Source organism: Lithobates pipiens, unplaced genomic scaffold (genome assembly GCF_037356315.1).
Source record: "Lithobates pipiens isolate NorthernLeopardFrog02 unplaced genomic scaffold, aLitPip1_a1.2 Scaffold_16, whole genome shotgun sequence".
NCBI lineage: Eukaryota > Metazoa > Chordata > Amphibia > Anura > Ranidae > Lithobates > Lithobates pipiens.
The window spans coordinates 274,717,297-274,740,436 of record NW_027507748.1 but is presented as its reverse complement, the minus strand read 5'-3'; the positions used below and the strand labels follow the sequence as shown (position 1 = coordinate 274,740,436).

The window sequence follows — 23,140 nt, the reverse complement described above, 5'->3', positions numbered from 1 at the left end:
CAAATCTTACAGTACCACTTTGCACTTTATAGTATTTATTGTAGCATTTATGCACTTTATTAGTTTACCATTCATACATTTTTATGCACTTAAGCACCTTATTAGTTTATAGTTTTTCACATATATGGTAAAAATTATATTAGTAGCACTAAGATTTGAGGCCAGAAGCCTCCCTGTACATACAACATAGTGGAACAGGGTACAAGGGATCTTTCTTGCCTCTTTTCAGGAAGGTATGATACATACAGATATAGGTGTTTTCGGCTTCTTTTCTTTTTTGCTTTTGTGTAACTTTTATTTAACTGTTTTTCCTTTTCTGGGACCATTATTCTACCTTAATAACCAGTACGCATATAGATGACAGAGGTGCATACTTACTAGCTTCATTTTTTTTTCATAAACAAGCACCTGTTAAATACGTTTGGGTCACCTGATAGAGGGAATAGGTAGTAGTAGAGGTAGCGCCATTAGCCCAGCTTAAGATTACACATAACTACCTTATCTAGCCGCATCAGAACTTGCAGCTAACAATGCAGGATCCTGGAAACGGAATAGGTGCGCGGACGCCATCCTTTCTCCTCACAGAGATGTATGCCTTCCAGGTACGATGATATATCTTCCGAGAAGATTTGCGTGCTCTAAACATAGTTGAAATCACAGAGTCCGATAGACCCCGATTCCTTAGCACCTGGCTCTCAACAGCCATGCCATTAAAACCAGTGATGGTAAAGCAGGATGGAGAATTGGACCTTGAGACAGGTCTTCTCGCATCGGTAGTCGCCAGGGAGCATCCGCAACCAGGCGTACTAGGTTTGCGTAGCAGGGGCGCCGAGGCCAATCTGGGGAAATCAGAATTCCTGGAATCCCCTTGGTCTCCACTCTGCGAAGCAGACTTGGAAGTAGCTTTAACTGAAGGAAAGGCGTAGATCAGCCGATACTGACCCCATGGAGCCACCAACGCATCTGCCCAAAGATCTCTTGTCCTGGATACGAATCTCTGCATCTTCCGATTGAGGCAGGAAGCCAGGAGATCCACGTCTGTGCCCCACTGCAGGGCACAGTAAGCCTGAACACCTCCGGATGCAGCGCTCATTCTCCTGAGTCCAGCATCTGGCGACTTTAGGTAGTCAGCCTGCCAGTTTTCCACTCCTGGGATGTAAATGGCCGATAGGGCTGGTACATGTCGCTCTGCCCACTTAAGGATGTGAGCGACCTCCTGTGCTGCAGCCGAGCTTCTTGTTCCTCCTTGATGATTGACATATGCCACCTCCATGGCGTTGTCTGACTGGATCCTGGATCGGACACCCTCGTAGTCTGATCGACCATGTGGAGAGGCATAGCCTGATCACTCGTAGATCGAGCACGTTGATCGGCAACTTGGATTCTTCCCCTGATCAGAGGCCCTGGGTCGACTGTACTCCCAGTACTCCACCTCAGTCGGTCAGACTGGTGGCCGTTGTGATCACTGTCCAATGTAGAGGCAGGAAACGACTTCCCGGATCTCAGCCACCAGAGCAGGGAGTCCCTGACTGACTGGCTCATCATAATCTGCCGATCCAGGGATAACGGAGTTTTGTCCCCATTTCGTCAAGCTCTCCTTCTGCAAGACTCTGGTATGAAACTGGGTGTACGTCACTGCCTCGAAGGAGGCCACCATGAGCCCAGGACTTGCATGCAGAAGCGTAGCGATGACCACCTGTGGTTCAGCAATAGTTTTACCGTGGCTCAGAAAGTCTGCAGCTTGTCCAAGGGAGAAACACCCAAATCTTGCAGGGTTTGCATGGTGATAACCACATCCTCCTTTAATTCTGAGGCGGAAGATTCTCTCAGGAGGAGATAGTCTAGGTAACCTACGATCGCGATCCCACGTTGTTGCAACAACCCCAAAATTGGAACCAATACCTTGGTAAAGACTGGGGGTGCTGATGCCAAGCCAAAAGGCAGAGCCCCAAACTGGTAGTGGGCTTCCTACGAATCGCAGAAACCTCTGATGCTGGAGGCATATGGGTATGTGCAGGTAAGCATACTGATGTCCAAAGACACCAGGGAGTCCCCTTGATGGAGTGCAGCGACTACTGAGCGAACTGATTCCATTCTGAACCTCTGTACTTTCACAAAGCAATGGAGGGCTTTTAGGTCCAAGATTGGGCGTACCCCTTCCTTTTTGGAAACAACAGATTGGAGTAGAACCCATGGAACCTTTCCAACTCCGGAAAAATCCCCCCGCAAGTTAGCAGGTCCCTTAACGCCCACATGAGGGCCTCCTGGTGAGCCGGGAGTAAGGGTATGCTGGAGGGGAAGAATCTATTTGGTGGTCAAGAGCTGCAAACTCCCAAAACGACCCCCCACCTGTATGATTTGATTCAGGGTATCACGCACAGCTGTGATGAGTGCTCCAACTTTGTCATGCACGGACCCGGACGGGGTCTCATCCTCACTGTCTGATCAGTCCTGGTCAGTGTCATCAGCGGGGCCTGAGTCTGTGTTAGAGCTCTCCCCGGAGGACCGGGGGGGGGGAGGGCGGGCGCGGGGGCAGGGGATGCTTTTTACCACCTTTGCACCCATGCACCGCCTCCATTCTGGCAACGAATGTATCAAGGACCGCCGACAAAGCGCCCAAAGGCAAATGCCGGGAGTTCGGGGGAAGAAAAACACCAATTTCTGAAGCCATGCCGAGCCACCGTCTACCTTTGGGGACTTAGGACAGGTGCACAGTCCCACCCTCCTATCTGCTGAAGGCTGAGGGGCCCCCACCGCAGGACTCACCACCCTGATTGAGTTCTGCTCCATTCAGCTACTAGCACCTGTGTCCTGTGTCAGCTCCCAAGTGTTCCGAGTGAAAAACCGTGCTGTTCTGAGCCTCAGGGACCAGCGCTGAGCATAAAAACCGCACTGGGCTACAACAAAATGGCCGCCGGGCATCCAGTAAGGACATACAGTGGTGTGAAAAAGTGTTTGCCCCTTCCTCATTTCCTGTTCCTTTGCATGTTTGTCACACTTAAGTGTTTCAGAACATCAAACCAATTTAAACAATAGTCAAGGACAACACAAGTAAACACAAAATGCAATTTGTAAATGAAGGTGTTTATTATTAAAGGTGAAAAAAAATCCAAACCATCATGGCCCTGTGTGAAAAAGTGATTGCCCCCCTTGTTAAAACATACTATAACTGTGGTTGTCCACACCTGAGTTCAATTTCTCTAGCCACACCCAGGCCTGATTATTGCCACACCTGTTCACAATCAAGGCATCACTTAAATAGGAGCTGCTTGACACAGTAAGGTCCACCAGAAGATCCTTAAAAGCTACACATCATGCCGAGACCCAAAGAAATTCAGGAACAATTGAGAAAGAAAGTAATTGAGATCTATCAGTCTGGAAAGGGTTATAAAGCCATTTCCAAAGCTTTGGGAATCCAGCGAACCACAGTGAGAGCCATTATCCACAAATGGCGAAGACATGGAACAGTGGTGAACCTTCCCAGGAGTGGCCGGCCGCCCAAAATTACCCCAAGAGCGCAGCGACGACTCATCCAAGAGGTCACAAAAGACCCCACAACAACGTCCAAGGAACTGCAGGCCTCACTTGCCTCAGTTAAGGTCAGCGTTCATGCCTCCACCACCAGGAAAAGACTGGGCAAAAATGGCCTGCATGGCAGAGTTCCAAGGAGAAAACCACTGCTGAGCAAAAAGAACATCAAAGCTCGTCTCAATTTCTCCACAACACATCTTGATGATCCCCAAGACTTTTGGGACAACATTCTGTGGACCGATGAGACAAAAGTGGAACTCTTTGGAAGGTGTGTGTCCAAGTATATCTGGCGTAGAAGGAACACTGCATTTCATAAAAAGAACATTATACCAACAGTAAAATATGGTGGTGGTAGTGTGATGGTCTGGGGCTGTTTTGCTGCTTCAGGACCTGGAAGACTTGCCGTGATAAAAGGAACTATGAATTCTGCTGTCTACCAAGAGATCCTGAAGGAGAATGTCCGACCATCTGTTCGTGTACTCAAGCTGAAACGAACTTGGGTTCTGCAGCAGGACAATGATCCTAAACACACCAGCAAGTCCACCACCGAATGGCTGAAGAAAAACAAAATGAAGACTTTGGGGTGGCCTAGCCAAAGTCCTGACCTGAATCCTATTGAGATGTTGTGGTATGACCTTAAAAAGGCCGTTCATGCTCGAAAACCCTCTTATGTAACTGAATTAGGACAATTCTGCAAAGATGAGTGGGCCAAAATTCCTCCAGGACGCTGTAAAAGCCTCATTGCACGTTATCGCAAACGCTTGGTTGCAGTTGTTGCTGCTAAGGGTGGCCCAACCAGTTATTAGGTTTAGGGGGCAATCACTTTTTCACACAGGGCCATGATGGTTTGGATTTTTTTTCACCTTTAATAATAAACACCTTCATTTACAAATTGCATTTTGTGTTTACTTGTGTTGTCCTTGACTATTGTTTAAATTGGTTTGATGTTCCGAAACACTTAAGTGTGACAAACATGCAAAGGAACAGGAAATGAGGAAGGGGGCAAACACTTTTTCACACCACTGTAATCACAGGAAAAGTGGCCACCGAACTACAGTAAAATGGTTCCTGACTATGCTTCCCACTGAGTTACACCAAACATGGCCAACAACTGTACACAGAGGACAGTGAAAATGGCAGCAGAACAGCGCTATGGCGATCAGCATGTGCAGACCTCCAGACACCCAGCGGGGAGCCCACAGACACCCAGCGGGGAGCCCACAGACACCCAGCGGGGAGCCCACAGACACCCAGAGCAGACCCCCATCCAAGGTAAGAGCCATCCAGGGACCCCCGAATCAACCTCCCAGGGAATGCCCAGCTGCTCAGCCCTGCCGAGAGCTGTACTTACCATCCGGACAAGCTGGGGACATTCCATCACAGACCCACTCCCGAAGAGTACGGGGTGGCTGCTGGCCACGGCACACTGTAACTCAAACATCAGTAGCCTGGTCATATGTGTGCCCCGGAGCGTTGTGCTCACCGGCCGCCTCTGGAACCTGAGGGGCATGTAGTGGCCAACCCAGCGCGTAGCTATGGTCTGCACACGCTCGATGGCCAGGCTGGGGAGACTACAAGGATAAGAGTATCCAGCCTGTCACCCAGCCAGCTGTTAATAGCAGATCACAGGATCTCAAATCTTGCGCAAAAGGCAAATTTATGCAAAAAAATCCCAGGACCAATGGTCCTGCAGGGTTCCTAGGTTCATCTCCTTCACTAGGCAGAAAAACTGAAGCTGCAGGAAGCAGGCTGGGGGGTTGTTACTGAAGGGACAGCCCCTTGGGCAGAACTAGAAAGTTGTTTTTGTACATGTGTAACATGTTCTGCCTAGTCCTCTCCTGAAGGTGGCATAACATCCCCATGGTCAAGAATAAATGGAGCTGTGTCAGTCAATGAAGGAAAGAGAAAAACAGAGCTGCTGGAAGTAGAGTGAGGGGTTATAGCCAGTAGGACTGCCCCTAGGCAGTGCCATGTTTTTTATGTGTTCTGCCTAGTCCTCTCCTGAAGGTGGCAATATAACCCTAAGGTCAAGATTTAAGTGCTATGTCCGTCAATGAACAAAAGAGAAAAATATATTTAGATTCTGTATTTTCCAAAAACTTGTGGCAAAAAAAGAATTAGTCTAACACAATTACTGTGCCTTTTAAAGTCTCACACATGTGATATCCCCATACTTAAAGTGGTTGTAAACCCTTACAACACACTTTGACCTACAGGTAAGCCTAGATTAAGGCTCACCTGTAGGTCCAAGAAATATCTCCTAAACCTATACGGGCACCGCTGTCTACGGCGCATGCGCCGTAGACAGCGGCGCGCAGGCGCACTGAGCGCGGCATTTTCAGCGACAGAGCTGCACGGGAGTGACGTCGTCACGGCTTCGCGGATGCGCCGGACTACAGGGGACAGCGGTGACTTTGCTGGCTCCTGTGTCAGGTAAGTGACACATAATGGACTACTATGCGATGCATAGTAGTCCATTATGCTTTACCTTTGCAGGGAATGAAAGAGGAAGTTAACTCATCAGGGTTTACTTCCTCTTTAAAGTGGTGTTGCCACCAAAAAATAAAAAATGGTTTAAAATTCTTTAAAAAAAAAAAAAAAATTGGAAATTTTTTTTTTTTACTCACCTGTAAATACCTGTTGCTAGGGGGTCCCTTATAGTCTGCCTTCTTCCTTGCCCGGGCTGGTGACACTTCCCCTCGCGCCGCACAGTCACCTGGGACCTGTCACGTGTCCCAGGTGACTGCGCGTGTATCATGGCGCCCTGTGCCGCTCGTGCATGCGCAGTGGGTGCACGGCTGTGAAGCCACAGCCAGGTGCCCACAGTACGAATGACGGAGCCGCGAGTGGAGCGGGGAACAAGGGGGGGGGGGGGCTTCGTTCCTCCGCATCGCTGGAGCCTGGGACAGGTAAGTGTCAGATTATTAAAAGTCAGCAGCTGCAGTATTTGTAGCTGCTGACTTCAAATTTTTTTTTTTTAGGGGGTACCCCACTTTAAGAGGAGTGGCAGAATGAGCTCTATTCTGTACGCCCTGAGATTAGGCACTGCTGTGCCAAACATTTTAGAGAGCCTGCCTTCTGAACAAGAGAGAGATGCCGAGGAGTTTTAGGATTTACAGTCAGTAAAGTACAGGCTTGCAGGGAGCAAGGTACCATGAGATATATAGTCCTTAGATATTGAAAGTTAACTACTGAACAGAAGCTGGAAAGCATGTAGGGAATCTAGGAGGTAGTGGAAAGAGATGGCCAGCAGACAGGCAACACTCACAACATGAAAAGGAGACTTTTCAAGTAAGCTTAAATAGGACAGTCAAGAAACTATTGTTTGTAATGCTATTACATTGCTGATCTAGGGATTTTCTGTAATGTCCTGACACAAGGTCAGACAAAAATTGTCAACTGTTTTGGTAGCTTTAATTGTGTGCCTTGTCTTATTCAAAGCAGTAGCTGATACAACGGCTGCCGAATTCCTTTTTGATAATGCAATAGTCACCAAATATTGTAATACATCGAACAAGTCAAACCTCTTTTGTAGATGCCAGCACTTTGTGGCGCTCCCTGCTTTCTGCGCCTTCTATCCTACTTCTTCCGGAATCTAGTCCGGCATCCTGCTCTTCAACCGGAATGGATGGCATAGACCGAGGGAGAATATCATGACTCTAAAATAATAAAAATACATTACATTTAAGCTGTAAATAGACTAAGAAATAGACTAAAAAAAACATATACAGGCAGTCCCCGGGTTCCAAACATAGGGTCTTGTAGGTTTGTTCTCAAGTTGAATTTGTATGCAAGTCGGAACAGGTACCATATTTTTTGCTCCATAAGATGCACTTTTCCCCCTCAAAAAATGGGGGAAAACATCTCTGTGTCTTATGGAACCAATACTGACCAGGCACCGCCGCTGCCGAACAGTATGGCTGCATAGATCCAGAGCTCCGCTCTGTACCAGGGAATAGGCTTCAACATCACAGCCCAGGACCTCTCCAGCAGCGATCCATCTGTGTAGCTCCAGCCCAAAAAATTATTTTTACGTTTTTTGGATAGCATAGGGAAGGGTTAACACCGCTGTAATATTTATTTTGCCATGTTCCTGTTCAGAAGCTTTTACCTCCCTATAACAATTGGATTTTGAAAATTTCTGGTTGTTGTGGAAACAAGAATTGGTGATAAAGCTTCAGCGGAGACACCTTTTTTTCCTCATGATAACTTTTACAGGACTGAATTTCCCTTCCTAGGGGTAGATTTTCTCTCACTTCCTGTTGTCTCTCTCGGTTTGTAAGTAGGAGTCGTTTGTAAATCAGATGTTTGTAACCCAGGGACTGCCTGTATACATGAAAGATCTGAGTTGCAGCAATGAAAAAAATTATACAGCAGATTGGCTGCCCACAGGCACATTAAGCCACTAAAACACACACATATTTTATATATATATATATATATATATATATATAATCAGACACATAACACAAATAGTGTGTGTGTGTCCATATTTCTCACCCGCAACTGTGAAAATCGTGGTGGTTTCTGAGGAGGATCCTCACATGGTCTTTCTGCAAGTGAGGCTAAGATTCTTTTTCGGTGTCCCAATAAATTTACTTTTAGCACCTGTCAGAAACGGAGGACATTTTAGGGTTGCAGTCTTTATTATCATCTGTTCCATGGTCAGATTTGGTAAATCAAGGAAATTAGTTTTTTCGGCTCTTTTATAGTAATACATTTTCCAGTGTCATACATAGCCATTCATCTTAATAAGTGCTTTTCAACAAATCTAAACCAGCAGACTTGCCTGTGTGCAGAAATATTGGATACCTTGTACTCAATTCCGTTTGCAGCAAAATGGTCCCATACTAGAGAAAGCCCTCCAGAGTATTTCTCTAATTAATATCTGTCTTCAGGGATAGTGACCACTTTCCCCCACAATGTTGCTGTTACGTGCCATTGCAATCAGACAAGAGAAAAGTCAAAAGAAGAGGCAGAGAGTCTGCTTATCTAAACTGGCCATATACTGTAAATTTCTCTTGTTCAGTCCTGTGGGCTGATTAAGTCTACCGATTCCCTCTTCAATTCCAAACAGAGTGGATAAAGGAATCCTCCCTTCCAGCAAACACCCACGGCTGTCAGAATCTGATGTTAGGGCAACAATATTCTACCCAGTGCCTTCAAACTTCCAAATCAGAGATAATATGGGAGGGTGCCAACAGGGCTACCCATGGCTGAAATTAGTACTAGGGGTTTGCCAGGCATGGGATTCCTCAATTTAAAACATGATTAAAAGGAAAACTTACATTGACAATCTCAAGTTCCCACAAACTTCGAAGAGTCTCCATAGAGCTATAGCCGCTGCTTAAAAAACTGGAAGCATACTGCTGGAGGGAAAGATTACGCAGCCATGAGGTTACAGACTGATCCCACGACAGCGGGAATGGCTTAAAAACAAAAAACAAAACAAAAACAAAAAACAAATTGTGAACCAAAATGTGCTAGGATATCTGTGTATGTTAGCTTAAACACCTAAGGTCAATTCAGTTTCCAGATTTGGTCTAATTTCTAAAGGGATAAACACACTAACACATCTTGCATAAAAAAGACAAACATATTTAGAATGGATATGTATAACAATTTAGTCTGAAGTTGAGAGTTGAAAAAAAAAAAAAGAAAGAAACTGTGCATATAAATAACGGTAATTTCAACTTCATGGGACCCCGGGGGCCCTTGATGCGTCCCTGTCATATTTATTAGTGGCCTGTAAGCAACATCACTGTTTGATTAAGATGCTCCAGCCTCTTCTGGGCCCCAGTGCACATGTAGGCTCCTTGCTGGTCCGATATTTTGGACTGCAGTGTGGCTGATAGGATAGGTGATTAAGTGGGGGAATGCAATATTATTCCCTTGCCTTTTCCAATTTTCCTTTTTCTTGTTTACCATCTATATACTCTATAAAGAGTATCTGGTTGGACGGGATTCGGATTGGCCCCTGCGTCAGAATGTCTCTTCTGCATTTATTTTAAAAATGTTTTGGATGCTAGAATGTACCTATCTAGTGATTAGGATGTAAGTATACAGTGCCTTGCGAAAGTATTCGGCCCCCTTGAACTTTTCAACCTTTTGCCACATTTCAGGCTTCAAACATAAAGATAAACAATTTTAATTTTTTGTGAAGAATCACCAACAAGTGGGACACAATTGTGAAGTGGAACGAAATCTATTGGATAATTTAAACTTTTTTAGCAAATAAACTGAAAAGTGGTACGTGCAAAATTATTTGGCCCCTTTACTTTCAGTGCAGCAAACTCACTCCAGAAGTTCAGCGAGGATCTCTGAATGATCCAATGTTGTCCTAAATGACTGATGGTGATAAAAAGAATCCACCTGTGTGTAATCAAGTCTCTGTATAAATGCACCTGCTGTGATAGTCTCAGGGTTCTGTTGAAAGCGCAGAGAGCATCATGAAGACATCAGGAACACACCAGGCAGGTCCGTAATACTGTTGTGGAGAAGTTTAAAGCCGGATTTGGATACAAAAAGATTTCCCAAGCTTTAAACATCCCAAGGAGCACTGTGCAAGCGATCATTTTGAAATGGGAGTACCAGACCACTGCAAATCTACCAAGATCTGGCCGTCCCTCTAAACTTTCAGCTCAGACAAGGAGAAGACTGATCAGAGATGCAGCCTAGAGGCCCATGATCACTCTGGATGAACTGCAGAGAACTACAGCTGAGGTGGGAGAGTCTGTCCATAGGACAACAATCAGTCGTACACTGCACAAATCTGGCCTTTATGGAAGAGTGGCAAGAAGAAAGCCATTTCTCAAAGATATCCATAAAAAGTCTTGTCTAAAGTTTGCCACAAGCCACCTGGGAGACACACCAAACATGTGGAAGAAGGTGCTCTGGTCAGATGAAACCAAAATCGAACTTTTTGCCCACAATGCAAAACGATATGTTTGGCGTAAAAGCAACACAGCATAAAACAGCGTAAAAGCATCACCCTCAACACACCATCCCCACTGTCAAACATGGTGGTGGCAGCATCATGGTTTGGGCCTGCTTTTCTTCAGCAGGGACAGGGAAGATGGTTAAAATTGAGGGGAAGATGGATGCAGCCAAATACAGGACCATTCTGGATGAAAACCTGTTGGAGTCTGCAAAAGACCTGAAACTGGGACGGAGATTAATCTTCCAACAAGACAATGATCCCAAACATACAGCAAAATCTACAAAGGAATGTTTCACAAATAAACGTATCCAGGTGTTAGAATGGCCAAGTCAAAGTCCAGACCTGAATCCAATCGAGAATCTGTGGAAAGAGCTGAAAACTGCTGTTCCAACGCTCTCCATCCAACCTCACTGAGATCGAGCTGTTTTGCAAGGAAGACTGGGCAAGAATTTCAGTCTCTTGATGTGCAAAACTGATAGAGACATACCCCAAGCGACTTGCAGATGTAATCGCAGCAAAAGGTGGCTCTACAAAATATTAACGCAAGGGTGCCGAATAATTTTGCACGCCCCACTTTTCATTTTTTTTATTAGTTAAAAAAGTTTCAAAAATCCAATAGATTTCGTTCCACTTGACAATTGTGTCCCACTTGTTGGTGATTCTTCACAAAAAATAAAAATGTTATATCTTTATGTTTGAAGCCTGAAATGTGGCAAAAGGTTGAAAAGTTCAAGGGGGCCGAATACTTTCGCAAGGCACTGTATGTATTGTACTATCAAATGGCATTACAACAATCTTAGTTGTGATTTTTTTGGCTGATTTCCTTGTCTAAATCTTTTAGATATGGTGTTACCCGAAAAACGGTTTGGGTTACTCCATTACACCTATCCATGATTTTTTGTATATGGTATTGCATCCGTGATTATTTATATGTTTCTGTGATATTGTAATTATGTATTTTTTTGTATAATAAAACATTTTTTATATAAATTTTTCTACGTATGTGAATATGGTATTACCTATAAAGTCCCACTTCTAGGGGGTTTCTCAATTTTTCTATCCTGCTGGGGATGTGGTACATCTTTTATAGCAGATTTATTTCAGATAGCTCTGTTTCAATAAGACTATCTAAGGTGATAATAAAGAAAGTTTATGAAGTTGTTGCCAGGGTAAAGCCACACACAGTTGGTTAAGCAGGGATCGGACTAGATTCAAACCATGTATGGGCAGGCTGATTACACCCAAATTGATCAATCAACTTGGACAAAACCAGCATGTTGGGTTTTTCCAGCCAATGGCTATGACTACTAGCAATAATTACGGTGTTCTCCCAGGCAAGATGGCAAAACCAACCAGATAAACCAACCCACCCCCCAAAATGCCAACATGTGGTTGACGGAAATAAAATAATGCAATCTATGGATCTATGGCCGGCTTCAAGTGGTTGCAAAGGAAGAAAGGTTATTTTTACCTGAGGTCCATCTAGATCCAGAGATGTTGCAGGAGTGTGTCAGGACTCCCCTCCCCATTGGCTCCCGCTGCTGTCAGTCAGTCAGCCAGTCAATGAGGTGAGAAAGGGGGTGGGCCGTGGCTCTGTGTCTAAATGGACACAGGGAGCTGTGGCTTTGCTCGGGTGCCCCCATAGCAAGCTGCTTGGTGTGAGGGCACTCAATAGGAGGGAGGGACCAGAAGCACCAGAGGGGGACGCCAAAAGAGGAGGATCCAGTCTGCTCTGTGCAAAACCACTGCAAACAACAGGTAAGTATAACATATTTACTTTTAACAAAAGAAATAATAAAAAAAAAATTGAGACTTTCATATCACTAAGGGGAAATGTAAGGAATTGAGAACGAAGGACATGGCAGAGCTAAAAGCATCTGTACAGTTGGCTCTCATAAACCTTGTTACCCTGTTTCCCCTAAAATAAGACCTAGTGTGATTGTCGGTGATAGCTGCAATAAAAGCCCTACCCCCCAAATAAGCCCTAGTTAAAGTCCTTGTCGGTCTTCTTTTCAGGGTAGTGCTTATTTTTGAGGAAACAGAGTAGGGCTTATTTGGGTGGTAGGGCTTATATTGCAGCCAACACCGACAATCACGCTAGGTCTTATTTTAGGGGAAACAGGGTATGGCAGGCTTGTAATTGGGCATATGAGTTAAAAAAAAAACTTCTGACAGCAGCTGGCCCAGAAACCACACACTAACTTCTTCCCACTCAGAGAGTGGTGTTCTCCCACAATGGTAGATAGTAATCCCAGCCCCCAAGGTAACGCAATTGGTCCATTCCCAATTTTTATTTTAAGCACTTGAATAAGGATAGCAGAGGGTTGTGGGCTTTTTCTTGCCCTCACTAAATCAAGCCCTTGATTTTTTGGTGGACTTATATAATAACTTATAGCTCAGGCAATTGCAAACAAATTTCAGTAGAAGGTAACAAAATTTTGTAAACGGGGACATAAGAAGGTATTGGGAATTGTACCATCATTTAAAAATACTTGGTGTAGACTAGGCCACAAACTTGGATTTAAAGTGGCCCCAGGGAGAGTGGCTTTCCCTGGGGGGCACTTGCTGAAAACAAGGGACCTGGAGCATTGGAAGGGGACCACATTAAAGGAGTATCAAGGCTGCTCAGTGAAAAACCATTGCACCGAGCAGGTAAGTATGACATGTTGACTTAGTTTAAAAGAAAAAAAAAAAAAAAAGATGAAGGTTTAATATCCCACCATTGGTACAACTTTTTGCTGTAGGTCTATCTGTATACCAGACTTGCCCAGTCAATAAGATTAGTCCCAGTCTAGAGCAATTTTTAGATAATACCATTCTACAGCATTGAAAGCTACATCTAAGGAAACCGTTATTCCATTGTCCTGGTTTGCATAGTGACATTTTCAAGTACTCTTAATATTCATGATAGTACTGTCATGCCCCTTTCACACGAGCTTTCCGATCAGGTCCGACTGTCAGTTTTTTCAGGCGGACCTGCTCCATTCACCCCTATGGGGAAGAGGATGACATCCGCTGCTATCAGATTCTGTCCATAAAAAAATTTAAAAAAAGACGACGTATGGAAACCCTATTTTCCATCTGTCTGGCGGATCAGATGAAAGCGGGCAGACGGTCCATTTTCATCCTATTTCCCCATAGAGCACAGCGGGGCTCTGACTGTCACCTGCCTCCTCAGTGGAGATCAATAGATCAGCTCCCGCTAAGCAAAATGCAGTCCTTCGGGCGGATTGCCGGTGTGAAAGAGCACTTACACAGCATAAAATCATTTCAGTCTGGATGCGTTTCAGGGGACCTTGAAATTAACCTAAAACCTTGAAAGAAGGTTGCATTATTGTAACTTCATTACCTTTGGTAAAAAATGGGCTGCTTGAAGAAGTCGGCGACGATGTTCTACATCTGTGACTCCAATATCTATTAGATCCTGATCGTCCAATATATTGTCCGTCTGCAGGGACAAAAACAGAGAAAGACAAAGAATGCTATGAATTAAACAACAGTAGAACAAACACATAACAGTGTAACCAAATGAAATATATGCAGGTGCTTTTGCACAGTAAGTGCATACTGTATTCTATGCAAGCTAAAGAAAATAGGTTTCAGCTATTTAGTCAGGCCCATAAATATTGGGACATCAACACAATTCTAATCTTTTTGGCTCTATACACCACCACAATAGATTTGAAATTAAACAAACAAGATGTGCTTTAACTGCAGACTTGCAGCTTTAATTTGAGGGTATTTACATCCAAATCAGGTGAACGAGGAATTACAACAGTTTGTATATGTGCCTCCCACTTTTTAAGGGACCAAAAGTAATGGGACAATTGGCTGCTCAGCTGTTCCATGGCCTGGTGTGTGTTATATGTTATTCCCTCATTATCCCATTTACAAGGAGCAGATAAAAAGGTCCAGAGTTAATTTCAAGTGTGAAGAAAGCCATCATTAGGCTGAAAAAACAAAACAAATCCATCAGAGCGATAGCAAAAACATTAGGTGTGGCCAAATCAACTGTTTGGAACATCCTTAAAAAGAAAGAATGTACCGGTTCAGCAATACCAAAAGACCCGGAAGACCACGGAAATCAACTGTGGTGGATGACCAAAGAATTCTTCACCCTTCACAACAGTTGGCCAGATCAAGAACACTCTCCAGGAGTAGGTGTATGTGTGTCAAAGTCAACAATCAAGAAAAGCCTTCATCAGAGTGGATACAGAGGGTTCCCCACAAGATGTAAACCATTGGTGAGCCTCAAAAACAGGAAGGCCAGATTAGAGTTAGCCAAACAACATCTAAAAAAGAGTTTGCAGTTCTGGAACAACATCCTATGGACAGATGAGACCAAGATCAACTTGTACCAGAGTGATGGGGAGAGAAGAGTATGGAGAAGGAAAGGAACTGCTCATAATCCAAAGCATACCATTTGATCAGTGAAGCATGGCGGTGGTAATGTCATGGCGTGGGCATGTATGGCTGCCATTGGAACTGGTTCTCTTGTAATTATTTATGATGTGACTGCTGACAAAAGCAGAAGGATGAATTCTGAAGTGTTTTGGGCAATATTATCTGCTCATATTCAGCAAAATGCTCAGAACTCATTGGACGCGCTTCACATTGTAGATAGACAATGACCCGAAGCATACTGCAAAAGCAGCCAAAGAGTTTTTTTAAAGGAAAGAAGTGGAATGTTATGCAATGACCAAGTCAATCACCTGACCTGAATCCGACTGAGCATGCATTTTACTGGCTGAAGACAAAACTGAAGGGAAAATGCCCCAAGAACAAGCAGGAACTAAAGACAGTTGCAGTAGAGGCCTGGCAGAGCAACACCAGGGATGAAACCCACCGTCTGGTGAGGTCTATGCATTCCAGACTTCAGGCTGTAATTGACTGCAAAGGATGTTTGCAACCAAGTATTAAAAAGTGAAAGTTTGATGGATGATTGTTAATCTGTCCCATAAAAAGTGGGAGGCACATATACGAACTGTTGTAATTCCTACACCGTTCACCTGATTTGGATGTAAATGCCCTCAAATCAAAGCTGAAAGTCTGCAGTTAAAACACATCTTAGTTTCATTTCAAATCCATTGTGGGGGTGTATAGAGGCAAAAAGATTAGAATTGTGTCGATGTTCCAATATTTATGGATCTGACTGTAAATCTCTGCTACATACACTGAGCAAATGCATCAAGCATCTGGAATACTGTTAAGGCACTTCTGTGAATAGGGTGGTCTTTTCCTACTTTGGAATGAAGCATTCCTAACCACGATAAAAACGGTAGCAGAATAACCCAGGTCCTTATACTAAGCTGAGACGAAGCTGTCAAGGCAAAATGGAAATGATCGTGTAATCTATCCGGGGGGGGGGGGGGTGTTTTTCTTAGATCTGTCTGCTGGCTCTCAACTTTTTAGAAATTGGAGCAAAGGTAACATGGCTTGGACTGTGGTCCTGGTAAAGCATCACCAATTTTCATTACTCATTGTTAATTTACAAGCGTCACTTTTGCAGACTTGTGAAAGCCTACCTTGTAAAACTGAAAATTACATCTGCCTTAGATCTCAAAGGCAGTCTAAAATCTTTAAAGGATAAATTCACCTTATGGGAAAAAATAATAAATGCAAATATTTTTGCAGGAAGAAAAAAAAAAAAAAAAGTAGCATTTTTTTTCCCTAAGGAGGCGGGAAAGCATTGCGCCTACGTATGGTCAGCGTATCAAGTGTAATGCCAGACTCCTGCAGACAAGCAGTGCAGCTTTCAGCCCGTACCTGCTTACGGGCTTACTGTTTACAAGCAGGGCTTGTTAATGCACTACAAGCCTGCACATCAGCTACCTCGCAGTCCATTCAGAACTATGAGCCATTGGGAATGCACAGGGAACTGTGATTGAATGGCATGGTCTCATGGGTGGAGCCCTGCACAGCTATGTAATTTTCAAATAGTAAAAGCTGGGAGAAGATCCCCACGCTTGATGTGAAAGGGGGGTGGAGGCTGCAGCTGCTGAAACAGGTTACATTGTTCTACTGTATTGTGTATTTCATATGAATTAAATGTTATGGAAATCTATTTGAATATAGTATAATCACTTTATAAAAGGATTTGTAAATTATGTATGTACCTTCGTCTACCTGAAACTGTTCCGCACTTTGTACACCAGAGCTCATATTTTAAACATATTTTCCACCCAATGATGTTTAACTTTTGTTTTGGATAATAAAATCAAGGAATTTTTACAAAATTATTTTGTTTCTCATTGCTGCTAAAAAACAAAAAAAAAAAACAAACATGGGGAATTTATCTGACCTTCCAATTTGATAATGGGGTGTGCAGCTAGCTCAGATTCCCCATGTGCCCTCCCTCTTTCGCTAGGGCATCTGATACTTGTCTTGCAGAAGTGATAAGGAATACTACTTTGTGGGATTCACATCCTGCAAAGTCACATGGGGGAATAGGGGAGATGCACAAGACTATCTGAACAAAAATCTAAAAGAATGAGAGGCCAGTGGTCTCTAAAACAAAATAGAAGGGCTGAAACCTGACCCTTAAGAGTACCAAAAGCCAAACATTGGTCCAGATCCAGATGAAAAAAAAAAAGGAGAGGATTCATCACATGCAGACACTCCTAGAAAGCAAACCAAGAAAATCAGGATAAAATAGAGCCTGCCTTCCATATTCAAGTTTAGACTTTGCTTCCCTGGTGGTATCCAGATAGGCGACACTGAAGTGACATCAGAGGGTTAGTAGAAGCAGCAGCACGCAGAGCAAGGAGTTGTCATGGTACAGCGCTTGATTTATTTCTAGAATGCCAGACTCCTAGTGCTGGCCTGAGCACTTGACTTGTGAGTGCCGATTTATGGTTTTATATGGATTCTACTAAAAAACAGATTGTTTTACGCTATGAGCCTTCTCTTTTTGGACCTTTCCTTAATGGGACCCTTTTTCCTGAATAAGAGTGTTTGGGAAGATCCTAAAAAACAGGTGATTATTTTGAAATAAATGGTGAAATATATCTAGTAAAAGAGTACAGCCACTGAGGCGATTCAATAAGGGTGTGAAGCACAGGCACTTTACCACACTGAAAAAGAAGACTGCGGGCACATTTTTTTTCACTTCTGTGGGATTCATGGCTCAAACAGTGTATGATGTATGGACTTAGACTTGGATCGCACCTATGCATTTTTTAGTGCATTTTCAGTTTTGCAGAAACACACTACAGCATATTTAACATGGTTTCCTATGGATGTAGTTCACATCTGTGCATTTTATGAAAAGGGCCAGGGATTTTCTGTTTTTTGGTTCCATAGACTTTAATGGATCAAAAATTTGTATTGAAAAACGCAAAATGAACCTGGAATATGCAAACTGCAACCTGCCTAGGTGTGAATCAGGCCTTATAAATGGCTATATTTGATATATTATTCAATTATACATATAATATAACATATTTATATGTATTGTTTAATCAGTGAGTGGAAGCAGGAAGTGAGGATACAGGGGGCCATGTTATCAGCGAGCATGAGATCCCAAACATTAGGAAAACAACTAGTGCTCAGAATAGGATAAAGTAAGCAGGAAGATTAACAACAAATCATTTAAAATGATTTAATGATTTAAAAAATGTTTCCCCCTTGGATTAACCCCTTCACATTTTTGGGTAAAAATGTGGTGATGCGACCCAGTGCACATCCTGCTTCGTGTGTATATTCCTTGAACAGCTGTTCAAGGGTGAATACTGATGTGTGAGATGTAAGCACATTGGTTGTTTGGAAGTCAGGATCCAGGATCTAAAGAATCAACTGACAAAACTGTGAAGCAGCAACAACCTGGAAAAGAGCTTGGACCTTGCCCATAAGGTGTTGGCCAGGGCTAGTATAGAGTGTGGTGTGATAGAGTGGAAAGAGCCACAGGAAGGTAGGTGGGTTACAGTTAGAAGGAATGGTAGTGGGAAGAGCTTTAGAGAGAGGTATCCTGAGTTGGTACACCCCAATAAATATGCCAGGTTGCATGATGTTGGGGATTTGAGCTCAGGTGCTGCATTTCTGGAGCAGACTTCCAGGGGAATGTCTGCTCCAGTGATGATGGGTCAAGGTTACAGGCAAGGGTAAATAGACATAAAAGCAAAGAAAACTGCGCTTAATACCCCAAAAATTATTGCTAGCACAATACCCTAAGACATACATAAATACTAACTCAACAAGGCAGTTCTCATAAATATATGTAAATAATAGACAGTGCTTATGCTGTGTATAATGCAACAACCAAAAACATAAATTTAGATTATGTTCATAAAAAGTGCGTCAAAATAAATCAAAATTGTGCATGATACAAAATGTTAAAAACATAAGACCATCAGAATAAACCAAAAATGAAAATATATAAAAGTCCCACAAAAGAGAGCCAGAAGCTGTCAAGATGATCTCCCTTGTATACGGCAGAAAGAAAAGTGAATCCCAAAGAAAACTTCCAGATGTTAGAACCATTATGCAAACTAGCATAATGCATGAAGAGTGGGGGCTTACCAGGTTCTAATGATCCTCACTCAGGAAAGGTCACACTTTGTTTTTTTAAATGCTCCACAAAACCTCTGATCTTATACTGGGGATCTTGTCAGGGCAGCTGTACCACAGCAAATGCAGTGAGACTCCATACACGAATAATACCGTAAAAGAAGAAAGCCACACTCTTTGTTAAAGAAAACAGCGGATGATGGAGAGTACCTTTCACACTACTCCCCCTAGCTTAGTCTGGAGGAAAAAAAACTGTCCTTTTGCCAAATGCTTTTATCTGTTCTCCAGATTTGAGAGATGGATTGATTCTTCCTAAATTCCTGATGCGTGTAAGAAGAGTAGTAGTCACGGCCAATAAACTGGAGTTTACCTCCTTCTCTCAGAAGGGCATGGTACAACTTTAAAACTGCCTCCCGAGACCAGCCTGCCATGGCAGGTGTAGAGAGGAAAGAGCTGGCCCTGCCAGTCGCTCAGGGTCACTTACATGAACATAATCTAAATTTAGGTTTTTGTTTTTTGCATTATACACAGCATAAGCACTCTCTATTATTTACCTACACTTAAGAGCACTGCACTGTTTTTGTAAGAGTAAATAGATATTGGTGGTAGAGGAATAATTTATCAGGACAGATAGGAAAAGCTGTCAAACACCATGACCGCCAAAAAGTATAAAACTATAATCCTCCCACTTTATAAGATTTTGGTTCAGCCTCATCTGGAATATTCCATCCATTTCTGGTCACCAATCCTCAGACAGGATGTGCTGGAGCTTGATAGCCCAGAGAAGGGTAACAAAATTAATATGGGGGCTGTAAGAACTTTATTATGAGGAGCGACTGCAAGCACTAAATGTATTCTCCCTGGAGAAGAGATGCTTGAGTGGAGATAAGATAGCAATATACAAATATCTCATCTGTGATTCCAGCGTAAGTATGAAACTTTTTAGTCCCAGGGGAGTGCAAGAGGACACAGGGCCACACGATGAGACTGGAAGAGAAGCAGTTTAACGTTAAGATGCGTAGATTTTTTTTTTTTTTTTGCACTGTCAGAACTGCCTTCCACAATCGGTGGTGTCAGCAGTAAGTATGGATAGTTTTAAAAGACTCTTGGGTGGGCATTTTAGTAAAAACAATAAACGAGGATATGTAACTATGTATATGGTTTACTGAGGGCACAGGTTCAGCACATCATGGGTCGGATGGACAGATTGTTGGGGAGGACTCAGCTGTCTTGGTACATATTGGTACCAATGACAAAGATGGAGCATCCAGAAAAAAATATAATAATTTTAGGGCCTTAAAAGCTATATTGAAGAAAGGGTACTCCAAAGCAGTATTCTCAGAAATACTCTCTGTAACTCAAGCCACACCAGAGAAGCAGAAGGAACTTAAGTGGCTGAGAAACTGGTCCAGGAAGGAGGGTTTTGGGTCCAAGGGGAACTGGGCTGATTTTTTCAGTCAGTTACTGGCTCTACAGCAGGAATGTGCTGCACCTAAATGGGGAGGAAAATAGCAGAAGGCAGAAGAAAGTTAGAAAAACTTCAACTAGGTGATGGGGTAGGGATCAGAGGAAGCTATTCCAGGCAATGAGCGAGGGGCAGAAGGTACTATTGTGGTACTGTTGTGGTAAGTGTTGGTAGTAAAACTGAAGTACATAAGACCAATGCGCGCAGGCTGGTGAAAGCCTACTAAAACCTTAGAACAAACAAGGATAAAATAAATATGTGCAAGTACAAAAATGGATGTTCAAAAATGCTGGAAGTTTGGTGAATAAAATGGAACTGGAGCTACTGATACATGAGGAGAATGTCAACTTTGTGGGAGACCTGATTTGCCAGCTCGCATGAATAAGTGGGTGTATGCTACAGGCCTCAAACCTGAAGGATGAAGAGGAGACCAATTTCATCTCAGAGCTGGAGTGTTATCTCTCTTCAAAGTACCATAGCTGTCTCCTGCACCATTCTTCTGTTATCAGCCTGATAACTCCGGACAAGGTCTCTGTCACATATGATAAAAGCCGCCTGAGTTTTGTGTTGGGGCATTCAAAGGACAATGCTGAAAGTCTCTACCTAAGTCTCTACCTATGAGGAGGAGGGGTGTGCGCCTTTCCTACAATCAGCTGTCTTGGCTGTATGCCAATGCTGTATTGATAACCAGGAAGAGAATTTCTCCTAACACATGTGCACTTTCTAAACAGTATATAAAGATGAAGATAGCAGATATACATGTAAAACTTATGTAGGGAAATTTGTTTAATCTGTGTGTCATCTGAGGCTGTTCACTTCACTGGATATATGTGAGGGTTTACATCCACTTTAAGATTAAAAAAAAAAAAGCCTTCTGCGTGTAGCAGCCTCCCCAGCATCCCCTAACACTTACCTGAGCTCCATCTCTGTCCATGAGTCCCTGCTTCCTGATTGACTGAGACACAGCAGTGGTGCCATTGGCTCCCCCGGCTGTCAAAGTCAGTTAGGATAGGAGAGAGAGGGAGTGGGACCAAATGGCACCTTCATGTCTGAATGCATATACGGAGCTGCAGCTCGGCTTGGGCGCCCCCATGCCAAGCTGCTTGCTGTGGGGGCACTCAACAGGGGGGAGGGACCAGGAGCAGCAGAGATGGACCCAAGAAGAGGAGGATCTAGGCTTCTCTGTGCAAAACCAACTGCATAGAGCAGGTAAGCATAACATGTTTGTTATTTTTTATTTCTTTTTTTTTTTTAAAAGACTTTACAATCACTTTAAATTTCAAACTGGGCTCCTTACTTCACAATTTGAAATGAGAAGACATTCTAGAAACAAAAATCACAAAGGAAAAGTGGGAGTGCTTTAGTAACATTTTAATTAATGGCATTAGCCAGTGTATTCCAATGGGTAACAAATTTAAAAGAATAAGACCCCTTTCACACTGAGGCATTTTTGGGCTAAAAATAGTGCCTGTAAAGCGCCAGAGGCGATGCACTGGCAGGACGTTGAAATGAATGGGCAGCGCCACCGAACTGATGGCAAAGCGTCACTTTGCAGGTCACTTTAACCCTTGTTTTGGCCGCTAACGGGTTAAAAGCGCCCTGCTAGTGGCCAAAAACCTCTGCAAAAACGACGATAAAATGCAGCTCAAAATAGCGGCCTTTTACCATCAACGCTCGCCGTGCTTCAATGTGAAAGCAGCCTTACAGTTAAACCTGGGTGGCTAAATTCAAGCATAAAAGGGCATAAGACAAAAAAATAAGTTATTGAAAAAAATATAAGGCCAACACTATAAAGAATGTAATATGAAATGTAAGAGCCCGATCAGGGTAGCAAAAATAGATCACGAGAGACACCTAGCAGAAGAGGCTAAAAAGAATCCCAATCATTTTTTTTTAATATATTAATCGTAAAAATTAAAAGTCAGAGCATCTTAGCCCCATAAAAGATGATCAATGGAAGTTGGTTACAAGTCACAGGGAGAAAACTGTTCAATACATTCTTCTCTTCAGGTGAAGAATGGGTATAAGACAACACAGCACAAGCTGCACCCCTGTGGCTAACAGAAACCAGTGTTGTAAAAAGGCTTGAAAAACAATGTTAACAAATCACCAGGACCAGATGACTTGCACCCAAGAGTCGTCAAAGAGGTCATTGCTAGACTGTTATTCCTAAACTTTAGGGAAAGCTTACTGACTGAAATGGTACCATCCGATTATTGAAAAGCTAATGTGGTACCAACATTCAAAAAAGGGCCAAGATACATACCTGGAAACTACAGGCCAGTAAGCCTAACATCAACAGCATGTAAACTATTAGAGGGAATGATAAGGTACCAAATACAAGAATTTGCTGATGAAAATAGCATCATTAGTAGTAACCAGCATGAATTTATGAAGGATTGTTCCTTCCAGACCAAACCAATAACATTCTATGAGGAAGTGAGCTGTAATCTGAATAAAGGAAAACCTGTGGATGAAGTGTATCTATATGTTGCCAAAGCATTTGACACAGTACTCCATAAATGCTTAACCACTTGACCACCAGAAGCTTTTACCCCCTTCATAACCAGGGAATTTTGTTTTTCTATTCAGCACTGGACTATTTTACTTGCCAAATGCACAGCCATGCAACACTGTACCTAAATGAAATTTGTATAATTTTTTCACACAAAATGGAGCTCTCTTTTGGTGGCATTTAA

General features: G+C 43.1%; 1 protein-coding gene across 1 annotated transcript in view; it reads right to left on the bottom strand.

The window, feature by feature from the left end:
- Positions 1-23,140, bottom strand: part of ANKS1A (ankyrin repeat and sterile alpha motif domain containing 1A) — a 171,607-nt gene that overhangs the window by 34,906 nt on the left and 113,561 nt on the right. Inside the window, 4 exon segments of the mRNA XM_077484450.1 lie at positions 7,056-7,190; positions 8,032-8,139; positions 8,820-8,960; positions 13,821-13,919. Of these exon segments, the coding sequence (XP_077340576.1) occupies positions 7,056-7,190; positions 8,032-8,139; positions 8,820-8,960; positions 13,821-13,919 (483 nt within the window).